Here is a 22,868-nt window from a genome sequence, read left to right as displayed (position 1 = left end):
ACTATACCGTACATACATTATTTCTACTTTATATGGGCTGTGTATTTATCATATCATTCCTGCTTTTACTATATGTTAGTGTTATTTTAGGTTTTATATGTTATTTGGTATGATATGGTAGGTTTTTTTTGGGTCTGGGAATGGTCAAAAATTTTTCCATATAAATTAATGTTAATTGCTTCTTCACTTTATACCATTTCAGCACGAAAGGTTTCATAGGAACGCTCTACCTTAGCCGGGGAAATACGGGACAAGGGCGGTCCCATATGGGACAAACCAATTTAGCCCAATATACAGGATGTCCCGGCTAATACGGGACAGTTGGCAACCCTATGTTCAAGTTCAACAGTGCGTGACAGGGAATGAGGAAAGGTGCAGCTGACTCATATCGTTTCCTTGCGGCCTGGTAGCACATGCTTTGCAGCCCGGTGGTTGGGGACCACTGATGTATTGTACAAAAGATTGTACCTCTGACTGCGGCATAGCTTCCGAGCTGTAGTGGGATCTCAGCACAAAGTATTTGCGCTGGTGAGGGAAACCTGAGCTACAGAGGAGGATTTCAGTGTTTTAATCCCTCAGCCACAAAATCCTGCAGTTGTGAATGTTTTTTTTTGTCTGCCTAGGCAAGAGAAAGCCAAGAGATGAAATGAAGGGAATACACTGGACTACTGGGCCAGTTGTTCACTGAACATTCTGTGGTAGGAAGAATATCTGAGCTGGGTGTTAACAAATGCTAAGTTTTTGGGTCTGAAGATCTACAGGAGCCTGATGATTGCACTCATTGATTCAGAAATAGATTTGTCCCCTTCACAATCAGATTTCTGAACAGTCCGTGAATATGTGAACAGGTCGCGGTCCATGTAGGTACCAATGACATAGGAGGGACGAGATTCTGCAAAGTGAGATCAGGAAGTTAGGTGCTAACGTAAAGGGATTGCCTCCCGTGCAACGTGCTAGTGAAGTCAGAACTAGGAGGGTTATACAGTTTAATATGTGGCTAAGGAGTTGGTGTAGGAGGGAGGGCTTCAGATTTTTTGATCCTTGGGCTCTCTTCCAGGGAAGGTGGGACCTGTACAGAAGAGATGGTTTGCTCCTGAACTGGAGGGGGACTAATATCCTAGTGGGAAGGTTTGCTAGTACTGCACTAGGTGGGTGGGGAGTTAAACTAGAGTTGCAGGGGGATGGGAACCAGAGTGCCAGAACAAATAGTGGAGAAGTTGTGGAGACATGTTATTAAGATCTCAGACAAAGTCAGGAGTCAAAAGACTGAGCATGGTGGGACTAATGTTCTGAGTTGCATATATTTCAATGCAAAGAGTATTGTAGGAAGGGCAGATGAGCTCAGGGCATGGACCAGCACATGGGATTTTGATATTGTAGCCATTAGTGAGACTTGATTGCAGGAGGGGCAGGATTGGCAGCTCAATATTCTGGCATTCTGTTGTTTTAGATATAACAACACAGACTAGACAGGCCAAGGGTCCTTTTTTATACTGTAGCTTTCTAAGTCTCTAAATCAGTGGGTCGAGCAGCATCTGTCGGAGGAAGCATTTTGACATGAAACATTAACAGTTTTATCCTCGCACAGATGCAGTTTGAGTCTCTGAGTTCTTCCAGCAGATTGTTTGTTGTTCTCACTCCATCCTCCCGCCACCCCACTAGGAATAGGGTTCCCCTGGTCCTCACCTACCACCCCACCAGCCTCCGGGTCCAACATATTATTCTCCGTAACTTCCGCCACCTCCAATGGGATCTCACCACTAAGTACATCTTTCCCTCCCCCCCCCCCGTCTCTGCTTTCCGCAGGGATCGCTCCCTACGCGACTCCCTTGTCCATTCGTCCCCCTGATCCCTCCCCACTGATCTCCCTCCTGGCACTTATCCTTGTAAGCGGAACAAGTGCTACACATGCCCTTACACTTTCTCCCTCACCACCATTCAGGGCCCCAGACAGTCCTTCCAGGTGAGGCGACACTTCACCTGTGAGTCGGCTGGGGTGATATACTGCGTCCGGTGCTCCTGATGTGGCCTTCTATATATTGGCGAGACCCGACGCAGACTAGGAGACCGCTTTGCTGAACACCTACGCTCTGTCCGCCAGAGAAAACAGGATCTCCCAGCGGCCACACATTTTAATTCGACATCCCATTCCCATTCTGACATGTCTATCCACGGCCTCCTCTACCGTAAAGATGAAGCCACACTCAGGTTGGAGGAACAACACCTTATATTCCGTCTGGGTAACCTCCAACCTGATGGCATGAACATCGACTTCTCTAACTTCCGCTAATGCCCCACCTCCCCCTCGTACTCCATCTGTTACTTATTTTTATGCACACATTCTTTCTCTCACTCTCCTTTTTCTCCCTCTGTCCCTCTGAATATACCTCTTGCCCATCCTCTGGGTCCCCCCCCCCTTTGTCTTTCTTCCTGGACCTCCTGTCCCATGATCCTCTCGTATCCCCTTTTGCCAATCACCTGTCCAGCTCTTGGCTCCATCCCTCCCCCTCCTGTCTTCTCCTATCATTTTGGATCTCCCCCTCCTCCTCCCACTTTCAAATCTCTTACTAACTCTTCCTTCAGTTAGTCCTGACGAAGGATCTCGGCCTGAAACGTCGACTGCATCTCTTCCTAGAGATGCTGCCTGGCCTGCTGCGTTCACCAGCAACGTTGATGTGTGTTGTTGTTCCAATGCTCAGTTCTGTGGCAGATGAGCGCCAGTGCATCAAATGTCTTCTTCACCATTCTATCCACCTATGACACTACTTTCAGTGAATTATGTACTTGTACATCTTGGTCGTCTCTGTTCCACAACACTCCCCGGGATCCTACCATTCACTCAGTAAGGTCTACTGTGGTTTGACTTGCCCAAACCACAACAACCTGCATTTGCCTGAATTGAAAGCCATTTGCCTATCTTTGGTCCAATTAGCTAGCTGATCAAGATCTTCCAAGAAGGTGTCAGGTAAAGAAAAGATGAAATATTAAAGTAAGCGAGCTAATAATATAAAAGAAGATGCAAAAGTATTTTCAGATATATAAAGAGTAAATGAGAGGCAAGAGTGGACCAATGGAAAATGACAGTTAGCAATGGGGACAAAGAAATGGTGGACAAACTTAATAACTATTTTCCGTTGGTGTTCACTGAGGAACTAACAGGCAGGTTCGAGAAAGGGGAGTCGGTGGATATTGTTTACTTGGACTTTCAGAAGGCCTTTGACAAAGTGCCACACATGAGGTTGCTTAACAAGATAAGAGCCCATGGTATTACAGGGAAGATGCTAGCATGGATAAAAGATTGGCTGACTGGCAGGAGGCAAATCGTTTGGATGAAAGTGGCCTTTTCTGGTTGTCTGCAGGTGACTAGTAGTGTGTTCCACGGGGGTCTGTATTAGTACTGCTTCTTTTCACATTATATGTGAATGATTTGGATGACAAACTTGATGGCTTTGTGGCCAAGTTTGCTTTGATGGCGAAGATAGGTGGAGGGGCGGGTAGTGATGAGGGAGCAGGGAGTCTGCAGAAGGATTTGGATAGATTGGGAGAATGAGCTGAGAAGCTGTAGATGGAATATAGTGTAGAGAAGTGTCTGCTCATGCAATTTGGTGGGAGAAATAAAGCTGTAGACTATTTTCTGAATGGAGAGAAAATTCAAAAATCAGAGATGCAAAGAGATCCTTAAAGGTTAACTTGCAGGTTGAGTTGGTGGTAGGAAGGCAAATGCAACGTTAGCATTTATTTCTAGAGGGCTGGAATACAAGAGCGAGATGTCATGCTGAGGCTTTATAAGGAATCGAACCACACTTGGAGAATTGTGAGCAGTTTTGGGCCCCTTATCTGAGAAAAGATGTGGTGGCCTTAGAGAGTTTTCAGAGGAGATTCACTAGAATGATTCTGGGAATAAAGGGTTTAGTGTATGAGGAGCGTTTGATGGCTCTGGGCCTGTACTCACTGGAGCTTAAAAGAATGAGGGGGGATCTCATTGTAACCTATTGAATATTGAAAGACCTAGATAGAGTGGATGTGGAGAGGATGTTTCCTGTACTGGGTGAGTTTAGGACCAGAGGGTACAGCCTCAGAATAGAGGGATGTCAATTCAGAACAGAGATGAGGAGGAATTTCTTTAGTCAAAGGGTAGTGAATCTGGAATTCATTGCTATAAACAGCTGTGGAGATGAAGTCATTAAGTATATTTAAATCAGTGGTTGATTGGTTCAGGATTACTCAGGGTGACAGAGGTTATGGGGAGAAGTCAGGAGAACGTTGCTGAGGGATAATGGATCAGCCATGATGGAGTGGCAGAGCAGACCCAATGGGCCAAGGGGCTTAGTTCTACTCCTGTGGGTTATGGTCTACTCTAAGCAAAGTATGTTCTTTAACACTGAAGTTGTGACTGTCTCAGCCAATTTATCTCACAGTGTCTTTCACTACAGAGACGTAACACTGCCTCAGGTGAAAACAGAATATGTTGGGGATATTGAGCAGCATCCGTGGAGAGGTAAACAGTCAGCTTTTCAACCTGATGATCTTACATCTTGATTGCTTTGCAGACTTACCTCAAATTGACCTGTGGAAATACAGTGTGCCCGTTCCTTTGAGACTGCTGTATCTCTCTGCAAGTGCATTCCTTCCCAGCTCGGTCTCCTCCCACATCCTAAGATCATACAGACTGATAGAGTCATTGGCTGCTGTAAATTGCCCTACTTGTGTAGGTGGGTGGTGGAGGGGTTGGTGGGTGGGTTGGGACTGTAAAGCTAACGTTGTGGGAAAAGAGATTAGCTGGGATGTCAAATGAGATTGCTGATCACTGATCCTGATGCGGAGTTTTGACCTGGAGCACTGAAAATTTGTTTTCCTCACCAACGCTGAGGTCCAGAAGCTGAACACCCACAGTAAATGTTTTAGGAAAAGTTTCTTTGCCCTCTGCCATCAGGTTTCTGTACGATCCATGAACACTACCTTGCTATTCTTCTTTTTGCACAATATTTATTGTGACTTCCAGTAATGGGATCAGTGGGTCTGCTTCACCCAGCAGGCTGAGTTTGAGTAAACACCTGATTCCGTACTCATACCTGAGCAACTCTCTTCTATTAATATAAGACACATTTGAGGAGTAATACTGTTTTTATTCCTCGGATTGAAGATTTGAAGTTGTCACATTGTGTTTTACCAAAGCCCATTCTATCTTTCTCTAAGTCTCGTCCGCTTTCATCTCTTCATGAGTGTTCTGAGGTGAAGCTTCAGCTTCACAAAAGCCATATGCTCAGTCAGTGTCTGCCTGTGCTCTGCTTCCAGTCAATAAATTGTCCCTCCACACCTCCGCCACTTTGTCTGGACCCTGAGCATTGTGTGCAGCTCTGGTTACTTTACTACGAGAAAAATGTGCAGACATTGGAAAGGGTGCAGTAGTTACCAAGATGCTGCTTGTATTCTCGGGTATGAGCTGTGAGAGAAAAAGAGATTCGACAAGCTCTTGATTGAAAAGGAGGAGGTGCTTGCTGTCTTGAGGGAAATTAAAGTGGATAAATCCCCAGGACCTGACATGGTGTTCCCTCGGACATTGAAGGAGACTAGTGTTGAAATTGCGGGGGCCCTGGCAGAAATATTTAAAATGTCGCTGTCTACGGGTGAGGTGCTGGAGGATTGGAGAGTGGCTCATGTTGTTCCGTTGTTTGAAAAAGGATCGAAAAGTAATCCGGGAAATTATAGGCCGGTGAGTTTAACGTCGGTAGTAGGTAAGTTATTGGAGGGAGTACTAAGAGACAGAATCTACAAGCATTTGGATAGACAGGGGCTTATTAGGGAGAATCAACATGGCTTTGTGCGTGGTAGGTCATGTTTGACCAATCTATTGGAGTTTTTCGAGGAGGCTACCAGGAAAGTGGACGAAGAGAAGGCAGTGGATATTGTCTACATGGATTTCAGTAAGGCCTTTGACAAGGTCCCACATGGGAGGTTAGTTAGGAAGATTCAGTTGCTAGGTATACATGGAGAGGTGGTAAATTGGATTAGACATTGGCTCAATGGAAGAAGCCAAAGAGTGGTAGTAGAGAATTGCTTCTCCGAGTGGAGGCCTGTGACTAGTGGAGTGCCACAGGGATCAGTGCTGGGTCCATTGTTATTTGTCATTTATATCAATGATCTGGATGATAATGTGGTAAACTGGATCAGCAAATTTGCTGATGATACAAAGATTGGAGGTGTAGTAGACAGTGAGGAAGGTTTTCAGAGCCTGCAGAGGGACTTGGACCATCTGGAAAAATGGGCTGAAAAATGGCAGATGGAGTTTAATACTGACAAGTGTGAGGTATTGCACGTTGGAAGGACAAACCAAGGTAGAACATACAGGGTTAATGGTAAGGCACTGAGGAGTGCAGTAGAACAGAGGGATCTGGGAATACAGATACAAAATTCCCTAATAGTGTCGTCACAAGTAGATAGGGTTGTAAAGAGAGCTTTTGGTACATTGGCCTTTATTAATAAAAGTATTGAGTATAAGAGCTGGAATGTTATGATGAGGTTGTATAAGGCATTGGTGAGGCCGAATCTGGAGTATTGTGTTCAGTTTTGGTCACCAAATTACAGGAAGGATATAAATAAGGTTGAAAGAGTGCAGAGAAGGTTTACAAGGATATTGCCAGGACTTGAGAAACTCAGTTACAGAGAAAGGTTGAATAGGTTAGGACTTTATTCCCTGGAGCGTAGAAGAATGAGGGGAGATTTGATAGAGGTATATAAAATTATGCTGGGTATAGATAGAGTGAATGCAAGCAGGCTTTTTCCACTGAGGGAAGGGGAGAAAAAAACCAGAGGACATGGGTTAAGGGTGAGGGGGGAAAAGTTTAAAGGGAACATTAGTGGGGGCTTCTTCACACAGAGAGTGGTGGGAGTATGGAATGAGCTGCCAGATGAGGTGATAAATGCGGGTTCTTTATTAACATTTAAGAATAAATTGGGCAGATACATGGATGGGAGGTGTATGGAGGGATATGGTCCGTGTGCGGGTCAGTGGGTCTAGGCAGAAAATGGTTCAGCACAGCCAAGAAGGGCCAAAAGGCCTGTTTCTGTGCTGTAGTTTCTATGGTTTCTAAGCTCTGGAGCTTTGGGTTCTGAGGGGAGATCTGATAGAAGCTTGTAAAGTAATGAAAGGTGTAAATAGGGGAGGAGTAGAATCTTTATGTTTGGGTAGAAAAGTTAAATACTGGAGGACATACAGTATGTTTAAAGGGATATTTTAAAGGAGTTGTGGGACAGATATTTTCCCCCACAGAAAATGGTACGTGCCTGGAATGGACTGCCTGAGGTAGTGGTGGAAGCTGATGGTGGTGTTTAAGAGACTGTTAAATAGGCATATTAATTTACAAGCAGAAGAGGTTTAGTTTTAATTCAGCATCATGTTTGGCACAGACATTGTAAGCTGCAGGGTGTATTCTTGGGCTGTGCTGTCCGATGTCCTACGTGCTATGTGCTACTGATCCTTATCACATGCCCTGTACCTCCTGGCCTCAGGCTGAAAGAGTGGAAACACAAACCTTTGATGGGATACATTGCATAAAAACAAGGTACAAGTGAAAATAAGAACAATGGTTTTGCTTTATGCTTGCAGGTGGAAGGAATGAATGGACTACTGCCACTCCACATTGCTGCAACTCTCCCAGGAAAGACAGGAGTGAAGATCACAGAGCTCCTGCTCAAGGCCGGAGCAAACCCTGATCTGGGAGCGGAAGACAAGGATGAGATCTATGAGCATGATCAGGTATCTTTTTCAGTGACTGTTTTCACACTGCTTAAACGTTCTGGAGCAAAGTAGCATCACTTTGTTGTCCCAGGAGTTGTACAAAGTTTAAAGAAGGCTCAGATCGCCTGGCCTATCCCTCTCCTTTTGTTGACCTGCCTCAAGACCAAGCCTGCATCTAGTAACAATTGTGGGTCAGCGGGCACAGAGATGGGTGGAGGCATAGAGACCAGTGTGAATAAAGACCTGGCCAGCAGAGCTTTGTATGTATTTTACTGAAAGCAAACTGAGGATGGCTTGTCCGGAGTGCATTGGATTACTGAATATGATTCTCAATATTATCTAGATTCATGTCGACATATCAGTCATGAACCAATCTGCCAAAACAACAAGCTCTTGGTCTCCCTCTTGTCTGTTGCAGGAGCGATACCTCTCTCTCCCTCGTTAGTGAGAGAGAGAGAGAGCCTGTTTATGATGTCAAAGTGTTGGGATGGACAGTAGTTTCTGATGGACTCTAGACCATAGTCTCCTGAGGCTTTGCTATTGCTTGTGTTGTGGGTGGTGGGTGGTAAGGGTTGACGCTTTTGATGCTACTTGTGTGTGGGAGGTGAAAGGTGTTTTCTGGCATTCATTCTTTTGGGTTTTTCATCTGTTTCATGGATGTCTGTGAAGAATAAGGATTTCAGGTTGTATACTGATAGTAAATTGAACCATTGATCCATTCAAGGTGGGGTGACTATTTATTTTTCTCCACAGAGAGAGCTTCAGAAGTGCATCAGTGAGTTTTAGACATCTTCCTTATGACAGAGGGGATGGTGGACTCAAAAGTTCAAAAAGTTTAAAGTAGATGTTATTATCAAAGTACGTGTACGTCACCATATACAACCCTGAGATTTATTTTCTTGTGGGTATACCCAACAAATCGATAGAATAGTAACTGTAACAGGATCAGTCAAAGATCAACCAGAGTGCAGAAGCTAACAAACTGTGCAAATGCAAATATAAATAAGTAGCAACAAATAACAAGAACATGAGATAAAGAATTCTTAAAGTGAGATAATTGGTTGTGGAACGTTTCAATGATGGGGTAACTGAGTGTAGTTATCCCCTTTTATTCAGGAGCCTGATGGTTGTGCTGCTGTTGGACCTGGTGGTGCGAGTCTTGATGCTCTTGTACCTTCTACCCGGTAGCAGCAGGGAGTAGAGAGCGTGGCCTGGGTGGTGGGGAGCTCTGATGACGGATGCTGTTCTTCATCTTCATGCTGAGGTTTTGAATGGAAAAATTGTGCATGGCTGAAACTGCACAGTATTTTGTGCTCACTGTGCAAGTGCTGTGTTACTGTACTAGGAAATCAGAAGAGTCCCATGCAGGTAGGTTACGCAGTACTTTCATCTTTTGTCACTCGACTTGTTTGCTGTCTTCCATGCACCATTCCAGCTCGCAGCTGGGTGAGTAGAAAGGAGAGTCATCCCCACATATCTGGCACAAGTGAGAGCATGGTGCATACAAAGAAGAGTAATAGACATTGGCACCACCCACTAATGACATCCTTTGAGACATTGTGCCAAAGGTGAGGACCTAGGGTTAATGATAGAGCCTTCTGGGAGGATAACCTGGAGATCATCCTGAAGGAATGGTGGAATATTTGCTGGTGAGCTCTCTGGCAAAGGGTTAGATAGCAAGAGGACCAATGTTGGCTTAGGCTTTACAACTTATACTCTCCTCAAAAATCACAAAATGATATGGGTCAGCCATAGGATACAACTGATAATATACCACTCAATAACCTCAGTAAATATGTGTCTGCATGCACATAGGTTCGCTCTGCTGTATCTGGATGTATGCTATACATAGGTGATGCTCATTTTTGATTGGATTTGAAAGTAACTTCCATTGTATGTGAATGTTATATTATCTAATAAGACCATGGGCATCTAGAAACATAAGTCAGTATCATATTTGGACTTCCTTATTGACATTTCTTCCATTGTTTTCTGTGACAAATTGGAAGAAACAGCTCACAGGAACAATGCATCTCCACTAGACATGTGGGAAGCAAGATTCTTTTCCCATTGCATCCCAATTATTTGTTCCTGAGTGCTTTTCCTTTGGAATCCAAGTCTGCAGTCCAGATCCAGGCCTTCTGCTCTGATGGTAGAAGAGGAAGGGCAGGGATGGAAAAGCTGGGATGACTGAAGGAAATCTGGGAGAGTTGATAGCAGCAAAGTATACCCAAATATATGCAAAGCAGCAATCTCCCAGTATAGGGGCCTTCTCTGACCCTAGCTCTGACACTGGGTGTACTTTGTGACAACACATCGCAGAGTGTGCTGAGGGTGACGGCTACAACTTAATGACATGACCATGCAATCAGCTCTCAATCAGATTTTTGAGTGAACTTGTCAAATTGCTACTTGATTACCGTGTCCAGTTCTGGTTGTCACAGAAGAAAGCTTTTGGTATGCTGGCCTTTATTAGTCAGAGCATTGAGTATAGAAGTTGGGATGTAATGTTGAAATTGTACAAGGCATTGGTGAGGCCAAATTTGGAGTATTGTGTACAGTTCTGGTCACCGAATTATAGGAAAGATGTCAACAAAATTGAGAGAGTACAGAGAAGATTTACTGGAATGTTACCTGGGTTTGATCTCCTAAGTTACAGTGAAAGGTTGAACAAGTTAGGTCTTTATTCTTTGGAGCGTAGAAGGTTGATAGAGGTATTTAAAAGTATGAGGGGGATAGAAAGAGTTGACGTGGATAGGCTTTTTCCATTGAGAGTGGGGAGATTCAAACAAGAGGACATGAGTTGAGAGTTAAGGGGCAAAAGTTTAGGGGTGACATGAGGGAGAACTTCTTTACTCAGAGAGTGGTAGCTGTGTGGAACGAGCTTCCAGCAGAAGTGGTTGAAGCAGGTTCGATTTTGTCATTTAAAAAAAAAATTGGATAGGTATATGGACAGGAAAGGAATGGAGGGTTATGGACTGAGTGCAGGTAGATGGGATTAGGTGAGAGTAAGCATTCGGCACTGACTAGAAGGGCCGAGATGGCCTGTTTCCGTGCTGTAATTGTTATATGTTATATATATGACACAGTAATTACTGTCCTCTCACTTCACCTTCTCTTTCCCTTCCTCCTCTGAGCCTCTAAGCTTTCTTTCACCATCCTCGCTTGCTATCTTACTGTTCTTTCTTCACTCTTCCTTCCAATTTTCTTTTCCTCTAGACTATCAATTCTGTTGCTCTCTTCCTCTTCCAGATGGTCATGTCGACTCAGTGACCGTGTTGTTCCCAGGTTAAGAGGAGGCAAAATATAAACAGCATGCAGGGCCCTAATGTGGTACTGAGGTAGGTGCAGCTCTTTCATTAGGATGTTAGATCAAAGCTGCCGGTGGCTTCTAAAGACCTCATCACAATACTGAAGGGAACAAAATGCATTTTCTTAGGCTGAGTGCCATCTTTGTAACTTTAACCAGAGCTGTCCAAGGAGCATGTTAAGTCAACCTGCTTGATATTTATGAGGATCTAGTGCATTTGTCTAAATTTCACTAAATAACACTTCTGTTGAGAAAGAAACAAGCTGTGTAGATGGTGTTAAGCTTCAGATCAGCCGTGACCTGAGCGAATAGCTGATAGCAGGGTGAATCACCCATCGGCATGTGGCATATTAAGGTTCTATTAAAAAGTGATAGAGCAGTGCACAAATGGAAGTTTTTGCTTTCCTTAACAGCAACCCGACCCGGAGACTCTGACCGGACTTGTTGTGAAAAGCCCCAATCAATCAGGTATCCCGAAACATTATTATCGCCCAATTGAAAACCCACCTGAGACAGATGGAAAAACTGCTTTACATATCGCTTGTGAACGCGAAGACAGCTACAAGGTAACAAAAGATAATGCCATTGCCTGACAAACAAATCCCCGGTCATAGTTGATGACATGTGTAACAACGTCTTACGGCATTCTGGAGACACGAGAGACTGCAGATGCCAGAATCTGAAGCAAGAAGTAAACAGCTGGTGAATTCAGTGGGTCAAGCAGCGTCTGTGGAGGCAAAGGGACACCTGACTGTTTGGGCCAAACTCCTGCATGAGGATTGAATGCAAAATATCACATAAAACTCTCCCTCCACATATTATGCTTGACCGCGCCCCCCTCCCCCCCCCCCCACCGGAGCTTCTCCACTAACTGAGGTTCTCGTGAATGCTTAGTTTGACTTTTGTATTGATATTTGTACATGAGACCGGTGGTGCATTGACAGGTTTGTGGCTCGATGGATTTAGAGTTGGACTGGTTATGGATGAATGAGCAATTATGGCCGATCCTCCTCCTCCAGTCCATTTCCACACCACTCTCATATTCTCATTTGACTCTGCGGTGGGTGGGAACCAGAGTGAAAGGACTCAGGATAAGACAGATGGTAAAAAAGCAAAGATAGTGTGCATTCGGACTGTCAGGAAGGGCAGGCAGATGTTAGGACAAAATTGCAGCCAGCGGGATGAGTATCAGTGCATTAGGGATGCAGAATCAAAGAGGTTAGCAAATGCAGCACTCACAGTGTTATATCTCAATGCATGGAGTATAAAACATAAGGTGGATGATTTTGTTGCACTATTACAGATTGTCAGGTATGATGTTGTGGCCATCACTGAATGATGGTTGTAGTTGGGAGCTGTATGTCCAAGGTTACACGTTGTATCGGAGGGATAGGAAGGTAGGCGGACGGGGTTGCATAGCTCTGCTGATAAGGAATAGCATTAAATTACTAGAAATGTGTGACATAGGATCGGAAGATTTTGAATCCTTGTGGGTTGAGTTAAGAAAATGCAAAGGTAAAAGGACCCTGATGGCAGTTATATAAAAACCTCCCAGCAGTAGCTGGGATGTCAACTACAGATTACAATGGGTATAGAAAAGGCGTGTCAAAAGGGCAATATTATGATAGTCATGGGAGATTTTAACAATTGGGGAAAGCTAGGTTGGAAATGAATCTCAAGAGAGTGAGTTTGTTGAATGACTACAATATGGCTTTTAGAGTAATGGTGTGAGTTTCTGGGAAAAATGAGGAAGGTGCAGGATAGATGTATTCCAAAAATGAAGAAATACTCAAATGACAAAATCGTACAGCTGTGGCTGACAAGGGAAGTCAAAGCTAATGTAAAAGCGAAAGAGAAGGCATGCAACAAAGCAAAAATTAGTGAGGAGACAGAGGATTTGAGAAGTTTTTAAAACCCTACAGAGAGCAACCTGAAGAATCATTAGGATGGAAAAGATGAAATATGAAAGCAAGCTAGCAAACAATATCAAGGTGGATAGTAAAAGCATTCTCAAGTATGTAAAAAAAATAAAGAGATGAGGGTGGATATAGGGCCACTAGAAAATAAGGCTGGAGAAATAATAATGGGGGCCAAGGGGATGGTAGATGAACTAAATGAATAATTTGCATCAGTCTTCACTGTGGAAAACACTAGCAGTGTGCCAAGTGTTGAAGGGTGTGAAGGAAGAGAAGTGAGTGCAGTTACTATTACAAAAGAGAAAGTGCTTAAAAAGCTGAAAGACCTAAAGGTACATATGTCACCCGGACCAGAAGAACTGCACCCTAGGGTTCTTAAAAAGGTAGCGGTAGAGATTGTGAAGGCATTAATAATTGGTCTTTCAAAAACCATTGGACCCTGGCGTGGAGCAAGAGGACTGGAAAATTGCAAATGTCACTTCATTCTTTAAGAAAGGAGGAAGGCAGCAGAAAGGAAATTATAGACCATTTAGCCTAACCTCAGTGGTTGGAAAGATGTTGGAGTCAATTGTTAAGGATCAAGTTACAGAGTACTTGGTGACACAGGACGAGATAGGACAAAGCCAGCATGGTTTCCTTAAGGGAAAACCTTGCCTGGCGATCCAGTTGGAATTTTTTGAGGATGCAGTGGATGTTGTATTTTTGGACTTTCAGAAGGCCTTTGACAAAGTGCCACATATGAGATGCTTTCCAAATTAAGAACCAATGGTATTACAGGGAAGTTACTGGCGTGGTTAAAGCATTGGCTGATTGGTAGGAGGCAGTGAGTGGGAATAAAAGGATCCTTTTTTGCTTGGCTGCCAGTGATTAGTGGTGTTCTGCAGGGTTGGTGTTAGGACTGTTTCTTTTTATGTTGTATATCAATGATTTAGATGATGGAATAGATGGCTTTGTTGCCAAGTTTTCAGATGATACGAAGATTGATAGAGGGGATGTAGTATTGAAGAAACAGGTAGGCTGCAGAAGGACTTAGACAGATTAAGAGTATGGGCAAGAAAGTGGCAAATGAAATACAACGTTAGAAAATGCATGGTCATGCACTTCAGTCGTAGAAACAAATGTGCAGACTATTTTATAAATGGGGAGAAAATCCAAAAATCTGAGAGGCAAAGGAACTTGGGAGTCCTTGTGCAGAACACCCTAAAGGTTAACTTGCAGGTAAGAGTGTTTGGTGAGGAAGGCAAATGTAATGTTAGCATTCATTTCAAGAGGTCTAGAATACAAAAGCAGAGATGTGATGCTGAGGCTATATAAGGCACGGGTGAGGCCTCACCTTGAGTATTGTGAACAGTTTTGAGCTCCTTATCTAAGAAAAGATGTGCTGGCATTGGAGAGGATTCAGAGGAGGTTCATAAGGATGATTCCAGGAATGAAAGGATTATCATATGAGTAATGTTTGATGGATCTGGGTTGGTACTTGCTGGAATTCAGAAGGATTGGGGGGAGTGGGGGATCTCATTGAAACCTTTCAAATGTTGAAAGGCCTAGACAGAGTAGATGTGGAAAGGGTATTTTCCATGGTGGATAAGAGGGCAAAACCTTGTGCCTATTTAAAACAGAGATACGGAGAAATTTCTTTAGCCAGGGCTGGTGAACTTGTGGAATTTATTACCACAGGCGGCTGTGGAAGCCAGGTTGTTGGGTGTTTTTAAGGCAGAGCATGATGGGTTATTGATTGGACACGGCATCAAAGGCTATGGGGGGAAGGCTGGGGAGTGGGGCTGAGGACAGGAAAAAGGGATCAGCCATGATTGAATGGTGGAACAGACTCGATGGGCCAAATGGCCTAATTCTGCTCCTTTGTCTCATGGTCTTATGGTTTATTGACAATGATCATGTTGCTTCCTCAGCATGCTCACCAGATTGTTCAGCAACTTCTGAAGCACAAGGCAAATCCCAATTTATTGTGGAGAGGTCATTCACCCCTGTCCTTAGCCATCGCCAGTGGAAATGACCTGGTTAGTATTTCCATTTAATGGTTTGTAATTATTTATTCTTGGTCTACTGTCTTGTTAAAGTGCTGGTGTGAAACCTTTCCCCATCTACATGGTCCCCACAGTATAAAATATCCACCTCTCACAAAGAGCCTCTGGGAAAGCAAGCCAGCACATGGGTAAGGGACTGGAGCCTTCAATGGGCTTTAAAGCTGTAGCGTGGATAGTTTGTGACATGATATACTCTACACAGGGAGCTGGTGTACTCCTATACACTGTCACGAGGATCTTTTTGTCTGTGATCAATGGAATCAATGCCATGTAAAATGCTCTTTCTCCACATGGATTAGTTATGGGCCAGGGGAACCCAGGAACCAGTGGAAATGTTGCTTTTTTTTAAAGGAAAACATCTTTGATTCTTTATCATCTCTTCCCCATCAGGATAGAGTTGTCCATTTTGAAAGTCTGCCATTGGGAATCAGAAAGATTTGGCCTGCCCAGCAGAGACAGTAGCGGAACAATTGTCGGTGCTGGGGATATTGACTTGGGAGAGTGCACTGCCTTGATCCGCTTATCCTTCCAGTGGACTTGGGGGTCCTGCAGAACAGCAGTTTGCCAGCAGATGATGCCAGTGTACCGTGTATCTGTACACAGTGTGTTAGTCCCCTCTGGTGGCGGATATTCAGTACTGCAGCTGGTAAGGTGCTGGGTTGGGAAGATAGCGAATTTAAAAGACAGGAGCTTGTTTTATATGGAAACAGTAGTGATGTTCAAAAGGCAGTGACAAGAATATTGAACAGGAAAGGCATTTCAGTGCTGTGGGGAGAAGAGCAGGGAATTGGAACAAGTTGGATAGTCTTTTAAAGAGTTGAAAAGGGCATATCAGGCAGTGACCTCTTCCTGCGCTGTGTGATTCTCAATTGTCCCGATAGCTAATCAGGTACCACCTGTGAAGAGCGAAGCAGAATTAATATTTCAGATAAAGAATCTCTCACCAGACCTGGAAAAAGTTAGAAGTTTCAGGTGTAGGGCATGGAAAAAGTTAGAGAGAAGTTTCAGGTGTAGGGCATGGAAGGAAGGAACAAAAGAAAACTGTGAGCTGGAGTGGAAGGGAGGAGAGACACCAGGCTTTGTTTTCATTCGGACAGCCATGAAGTCCTGAGCCCAAGCTGGTACTTTCACAGCTCCCAGTCACTAAATCATTGCAATGGAGCCACCTGGATTGCTTAGAGCAATCTTTTACAAACAGCAAAGACAAACCTTAGTTCTCATGGAATGCTAATCATTTGGGCTCATTCATTCTCTCAGGTTTTTCTCAGGCATAATCAGACATCCTCTACATCACATCACTGAAGACAGCTCTTACCCCAGAGTTGTTGAAAAGTTTTATGCCCTGTTAAACAACAGGTATTTAATAACCTCGAGCTCTGTCTCTGTACGCAGGCAGTAGATGAGCTGCTGGCCCATGGTGCTGACCCAAACCTGCCGCTCACGCATGGCTTGAGAAATGCTCTGAGTGTGGCGCTGAGCACCGAATACGAGGACAAGAGAAGCCTGCAGGGCAGAGTGGCATTGGTAAGTGGCGGGAGAATCGATGTTCTGGTTGGGCGGGTGAGAATACAGTAAAACTAACAACCCCCTCAACCAAGTGAGCAGCCGGTGAGGCTCTTCAATATTCTTCTCCCTTTGCTTTAACTTAGTCACCTTCTCTTAGCAAAAGAGAAGTTTCTGTGTAATTTGCAGGTAGCTGCTAAGGCTCTGGTGCTAAGCTGCCTTCTTGATGACTGTGCTGTCATTTAACATACAAAGAAAGTTATGATCAGATGGAGACCTGCAATATAACTATGTAATATTTTGTAATGTCACACTGTGGTCTAGTTTCTCTGATGTATGATCTTGGAGTGTGTAATTCTGCTGTAATAAATCAAGCATAAGTGGCCTAACATGCTGATATAGCTTCATTAGATTCATGAGTGTAGATCTGATAATTATGCAACACAGAAACCAGGCCTTTGTATGTATATCGATACTGCCCATCAACTAGCCATCTAAGCGATTCCCATTTTCCAGCTGGAAGGTTTTGGAGTTTTTACGCTGAGATAATAGTTAACGTTATATATGGTTCTGTAGTGAAGTACTGAGAGATGGTCAATATAAAACAGTTGGGCCCACGATGTACCTACCTTTATAAAGCTTGTTCACGATCAATCACAATCAATCTAACTCATCGCCCTTAAAAGGCCCATATGCCTCCATTTTTTTCTTACATCCATATGCCAATCTAAGAGTCTTCTCAGTGTCCTTATTGTACTGTCCGGTACCACCACCTTATTACTTATGTGTAAAACAAAACACATACCTCTGACATCCCCCCACTCACCTTAAACCGGTGAACCAATGCCTTCTGGTAGTGACCATTGCTACCCTGGAAAGAAAACGCTTGCTCTCCACTGTATCTATGCCGCTTGTAACTGTATACATCTCTATCAACTCGCCTCTCATCCTCCTTCCCTCTAGGGAGAAAAATCCCAGCTTGCTCAGTCTTCCCTCATATGTCCTCATATGTCCAGGCAGCATCCTGGTAAATCTGCTCTGAACCCCTCTTTTAAACTTCCCCATTCTTTCAATAATGAGACAACCAGAACTTCGTGTGGTATAACCAGAGTTTTATGGAGCTGCAGCATTACCTCGCAGCTCCTGAGCTCAATGCCACGACTAATGACCAGTATGCCACAGGCCTCCCGTAACCAACCTGTCAACTTGCATGATAACTTTGAGGGAGCTATGGACCTGGACCACAGGATTCTCCTTTTCCACCTCACCGCGAAGAATCCTACCATTAGTCCTGTACTCTGCCTTCAGGTTCGGTCTTCCGAAGTGTATCATTTCACATATTTCAGATTGACCTTCAGCTGTCCCAGCTCTGTGTCCTGTCTATATCCCATTACAACCTATGACAACCTTCCACACTATCCAGAACGCCACCAACCTCTGAGTCATGGGCAGATTTATTAACTCATCCTTCCACTTCCTCAACCAAGTCATTTATAAAAATTGCAAAGAGCAGGGTTCCCTAGTTACAATCTCCAGCTCAGAGATTAAAGGAGCTAGGGCTTTACTCTTTGGAGAGAAGGAGGATGAGAGGAGACATGATAGAGGTGTACAAGATATTAAGAGGAATAGATCGAGTGGACAGCCAGCGCCTCTTCCCCAGGGCACCGCTGCTCAATACAAGAGGACATGGCTTTAAGGTAAGGGGTGGGAAGTTCAAGGGGGATATTAGAGGAAGGTTTTTTAATCAGAGAGTGGTTGGTGCGTGGAATGCACTGCCTGAGTCAGTGGTGGAGGCAAATACACTAGTGAAGTTTAAGAGACTACTAGACAGGTATATAGAGGAATCTAAGGTGGGGGCTTATATGGGAGGCAGGGTTTGAGGGTCGGCACAACATTGTGGGCCGAAGGGCCTGTACTGTGCTGTACTATTCTGTGTTCTATGTTCTAATGTTGCTCCATGTGACAGTGATATGGTTCTACTGTGTAACATTGAGGTTGTACAAGACTCTGGTGAGGTCACACTTGGAGTTCTGCTCTCCCTGCTGTAGAAAAGATGTTATTAAAATGGAAAGAGTGCAGAAAAGATTTACAAGTATGTTGCCAGGACTCAAGGGATTGAGTTATAGCAAGATTAAACAGGCTAGGACATTTTTTTTCCTTAGGCCACAGGAGGCTGAGTTAACCTTACAGAGTTGTTTAAAACCAAGAGGGGCAAAAAGAGTGTGAACGCATTCAGACCATTTCCTGAGGTTGAGGGATTGAGAAACTAGTGGGGCCTAGGTTTTAGGAGAGAGCAGAAGGACTTATTAAGTGGTTGATCGTACAATATAGAACATTTAACAGTACAATACTTGATAGGCCATTCAATCCGTGAGGTGTAGAATTTGATGCCAGTTTATACTAAATGCCCTCCCCTTGTGTTTCATCCATATCACACCAGTTCCATCATCTTCATGTGTCCATTTAAAACTCCACCAGACTAATACCCCTGGAATACCCATTCTAGGCACCTATCACTCCCTGCATTTAAAAACATTTTACCTCCACCCTTTTAACCTTAAAAAGCATGTTCTCTGGTACGGGGCAATTTTTTTCCACAGAGGGTGGTGTGAACTGCCAGAGGAAGTGGTTGAAGCAGACATTGAAGACAGTTGGACAAATATCTGGATTACAAAGGTTGAAAAGGTTTTGGCCCAATTTTGGGAAATAGAACTGTCTTAGATGGGCATCTTAGACCAAATGGCTGAAGGGCCTATTTTGTGCTGTGTGCTGAGACTCTACCCCAGGGGTTTCCAATCTGGAGGTGCAAGAAGCCCTTGCTTAATAATATTGGGCCATTGAGCTGGGAACCCCCGCTCTATCCTGCCTTGCTGTTCTTGAACATTTTCAGTAGAGTGACCTCCTCCAGAACAAGGGTGAAACTATCTGTGCAGAACCCCGGGCCAATTTGCTGATCTCGGCAGAGTATGTTAACTCCAAGTGTGGTGGTATCCTGAATATCTGCAGAGCCTAGTGGCTGGATGAGGTTACAGCTAGGCTTTCTGTGCTGCCTCCTGTGGGCAAATAGCTTACAGGTTTATAATGGTGCTGCCTTGGGGAGGAGACAGAGATTGGTGCATCCTGCATCTACCTGATTTTATTCCTCTTCTCTCTAGGTCACCAAGTTAATCGCAGCCGGGGCTAATCTCTTGATGCCCATCACAATTCAACATAAGGGCAACAAAGCTGTGGGAACTGCTCTGGATTATGCCCACTACAAGTATTACCAGGTACCTACATCACCATCCCTGGTCACTGACGCTCTTTCAGAGCTTTCTTCCTTCACCCAGCTCTCTGCAGTGTGTAAACTTAACAGTTCAGAAGTCTGTGCAGAATACCGGTGTCGGGGGCAGAAGTGAGTGCCACTGCTTTTACTAAGGAGAAGGTCCTTGGGAAGCTGAAAGGTCTGAAAGTAGCTAAGTCACCTGGGTCAGATGGACTACACCCCAGGATTCTGAAAGAGCTAGATGAAGAGATTGTAGAGGCACGAATAATGATCTTTCAAGAATCACTAGATTCTGGAATGGTTCTGGAGGACTGGAAAATTACAAATGTCACTCCGCTCCTTAAGAAGTGAGGGAAACGGAAGGAAGGAAATTACAGGCCAGTCAGCCTGACCTCAGTAGTTGGAACGAATTTGGAGTCTAATATTGCGGATGAGGTTTCCGGGTACTTGAAAGCACATGATAAAACAGGCCAAAGTCAGTGTGGTTTTCTAAAGAGGAAATCTTGCCTAACGAATCTGTTGAAATTCCTTGAGGAAATAACAGGCCAGGTAGACGAAGGTGGACTTTGTTTATTTGGATTTTCAGAAGGCCTTTGACAAGATGCTACACATGAGGTTTCTTAACAAAATAAGAGCTCATGGAAGATGTTATAGTTAATTGTTAAGGATGAGCTCTCCGTGTAGCTGGAGGCATGAGATAAAAGAGACCAAAGTCAATGGAGAGGCAGAGAGGCGGGTACTGTCGAGGTACCAAGGAGTCTGCAGAAGGACATAGACCGATTAGGAGAACGAACAAAGAAGTGGCAGATGGAATACAGTGTTGCAGATTGTATTCTCATGTGCTTTGGTAGAAAGAACAAAAGCGTAGACTTTTTTTCTATATGGGCAGAAAATTCAAAATTCTGAGTTGCAAAAAGGACTTGAGAGTCCTTTTGCGTGATTCCCTGAAGGTTAATTTTCAGATTCAGTCAGTGGTGAAGAAGGAAAATGCAATGTTTGCATTAATTTCAAGAGGACGAGAATGTAAAAACAAAGATGTAATGCTGAGGCTTTATAAGACACTGGAAAGGCCTCACTTGGAGTATTGTCATTTCAAGAGGACTATAAAAGTAAGGATATAATGCTGAGGCTTATCAGGATTGGTCAGACTGCACTAGTATTGTGAGCAGTTTTGGGCCCCTTATCCAAGAAAAGATGTGCTAGCATTGGAGAAGGTCCAGGGGAGGTCCATGGGAATAATCTCAGGAATTAAATGGTTAACATAAGAGGAACATTGATGGCTCTGGGCCTGTACTCACTAGAGTTTAGAAAAATGAGGGAGAATCTCATTGAAACCTATCATATATGTAAAGGTCTTGATAGAATGGGTGTGGAAAGAATGTTTCATATAGTCGGGGTGTCTAGGGCCAGATGGCACAGCCTCAGAATTGAGGGATGTCCATTTAAACAGAGATAAGGAAACATTTTTTTCCTGTAGGTGGTGAATCTGTGGAATTCTTTGTCACAGACAACTGTCCTAGCCAAGTCATTGAGTATATTTAATGCACAGCTTGATAGATTCTTGGTGAATCAGGGTATGAAAGGTTATAGGGAGAAGGCAGGGGAATGGGGAGCAGACTTGATGGGCTGAATGGCCTAATTCTGCTCCTAGTACAAATCCCACAGAAATATGTGCACAAAATGTAGAGCCAACAATATGGTGTGGACAGAGCATTATACCCTAGGACCTCCACCTAAAGTAGCAGTTATCTCCAAAAACTTGGACAACATACCTCAAACAGCATCCTTAATAAACAGAGAATCTGTTAAGTAAGACCGAGCTGTTTTAGCTTACTGTGTGTAAACTGGCTGCAGGTTCCTACATTACAGGTTTTGTTAATGATGGTGCTGTTAGCAAGTCTGTTGATTTGTACTTCTGTAAATTGATCGGTACACTTAATTAGTCTCTTCCCAGATGTCAGATAATTCCAGGCTATTCCATTAAATTATTTTGTTCCTAGTTTGCAGCATCTTGTTTATACATGAGTCAGCCTGATATCAAAGGACTTGCATGTACTGTGAGGCTACATTTTCCAGTCTATTTTAAGTTGACAGTACACCGCACAATGGTAACTGCCATTTCATTGGATCAAGTTCAGTCCTGACCTCCGGTATTACTACGTGGAGTTTGCATGCTCTCCCTCTGATGGCATGGCCTTCTGGATGCTTCCGTTTACTCCTACATAGGCAATTACATAGGTGTCCTATGAGATGCGATTGCTGCTATTGATTGCCCCTGGCGGAGTCGAATGGCCCTGGAATTAGTGGCAAATGATTCACATAACTGAGGGAGTGGGTTGCAGAGAAGCAAGTTGGAGAATGGGATTGGTGGGTGGCTCTGTGAGCCAGCACAGACTCGATGAGCTGAATGGCCTCCCATGTCAAAATGAAAAATGAGATTGTGAGTAACTCAGCCGAATATTTCTGGAGACACCAGTTTATGTACTATAATGGCTTCATTTACTACTCCTAGGGAATCTGGCATTGCTATGTTCTCGAATAGTGCATGTTCTGCACAGATAGGGGTTGGCAGATGGAATATAATCCCGGCAATTACAAGGTGGCGGGAAGTCAAATGGTGGTGGGACATAGACAGAAAGTGGTAAGGTGCTAAGGAATTTTGACAGCTCCCTGAAATTGTCCACGCCAGTCAATAGGGTGGTGAAGAAGGTCTGTGGCATGTTTACCTTCATAAATTGGGGCATAGCATATAAAAGTTAGGATAAAATGAAAGGGATGATTGATAGCTGGGGATGGCTGCTTGCTTGCAGGATTGTTCACCGAGCCTGGGGGTTAGGTCACAAACGCTTCATCACCAGTTGAGATGGCATCATCAGCGCACAAATGAGAGCTGCCCTCAACAGAAGAGTTTGTCCCGTGACCCCCAGAATCGGCGAACAACCCTACAAACAAAAGTTAAGATGCTATGTTGCAACTTTGCAATACGTTGGTTGAACCTCACTTGGAGTATTGTGTGCGGTTCTGGTTGCCACAGTAGAGGAAGAACGTTATTTCACCAGGCTGTTGCCTGGATTGGAGGACTTTAGATATA

The 22,868-nt window shown here is 44.0% G+C and overlaps 1 protein-coding gene across 5 annotated transcripts in view; it reads left to right on the top strand.

The window, feature by feature from the left end:
- The window catches only part of ankmy1 (ankyrin repeat and MYND domain containing 1), a 135,665-nt gene that overhangs the window by 60,841 nt on the left and 51,956 nt on the right, over nucleotides 1–22,868 (top strand). For all 5 annotated transcript variants that reach the window (XM_072255736.1, XM_072255735.1, XM_072255737.1 and 2 more), the window contains exons 8-12: nucleotides 7,607–7,756; nucleotides 11,462–11,614; nucleotides 14,875–14,982; nucleotides 16,402–16,533; nucleotides 19,668–19,781. In XM_072255736.1, the coding sequence (XP_072111837.1) occupies nucleotides 7,607–7,756; nucleotides 11,462–11,614; nucleotides 14,875–14,982; nucleotides 16,402–16,533; nucleotides 19,668–19,781 (657 nt within the window). The remainder of the gene's footprint in view (nucleotides 1–7,606; nucleotides 7,757–11,461; nucleotides 11,615–14,874; nucleotides 14,983–16,401; nucleotides 16,534–19,667; nucleotides 19,782–22,868) is intronic.

Source organism: Mobula birostris, chromosome 4 (genome assembly GCF_030028105.1).
Source record: "Mobula birostris isolate sMobBir1 chromosome 4, sMobBir1.hap1, whole genome shotgun sequence".
In the NCBI taxonomy this organism is placed as follows: Eukaryota; Metazoa; Chordata; class Chondrichthyes; order Myliobatiformes; family Myliobatidae; genus Mobula; species Mobula birostris.
Note: the sequence above shows the minus strand (reverse complement) of the source record. Positions and strands in the feature narration are given on the sequence as shown.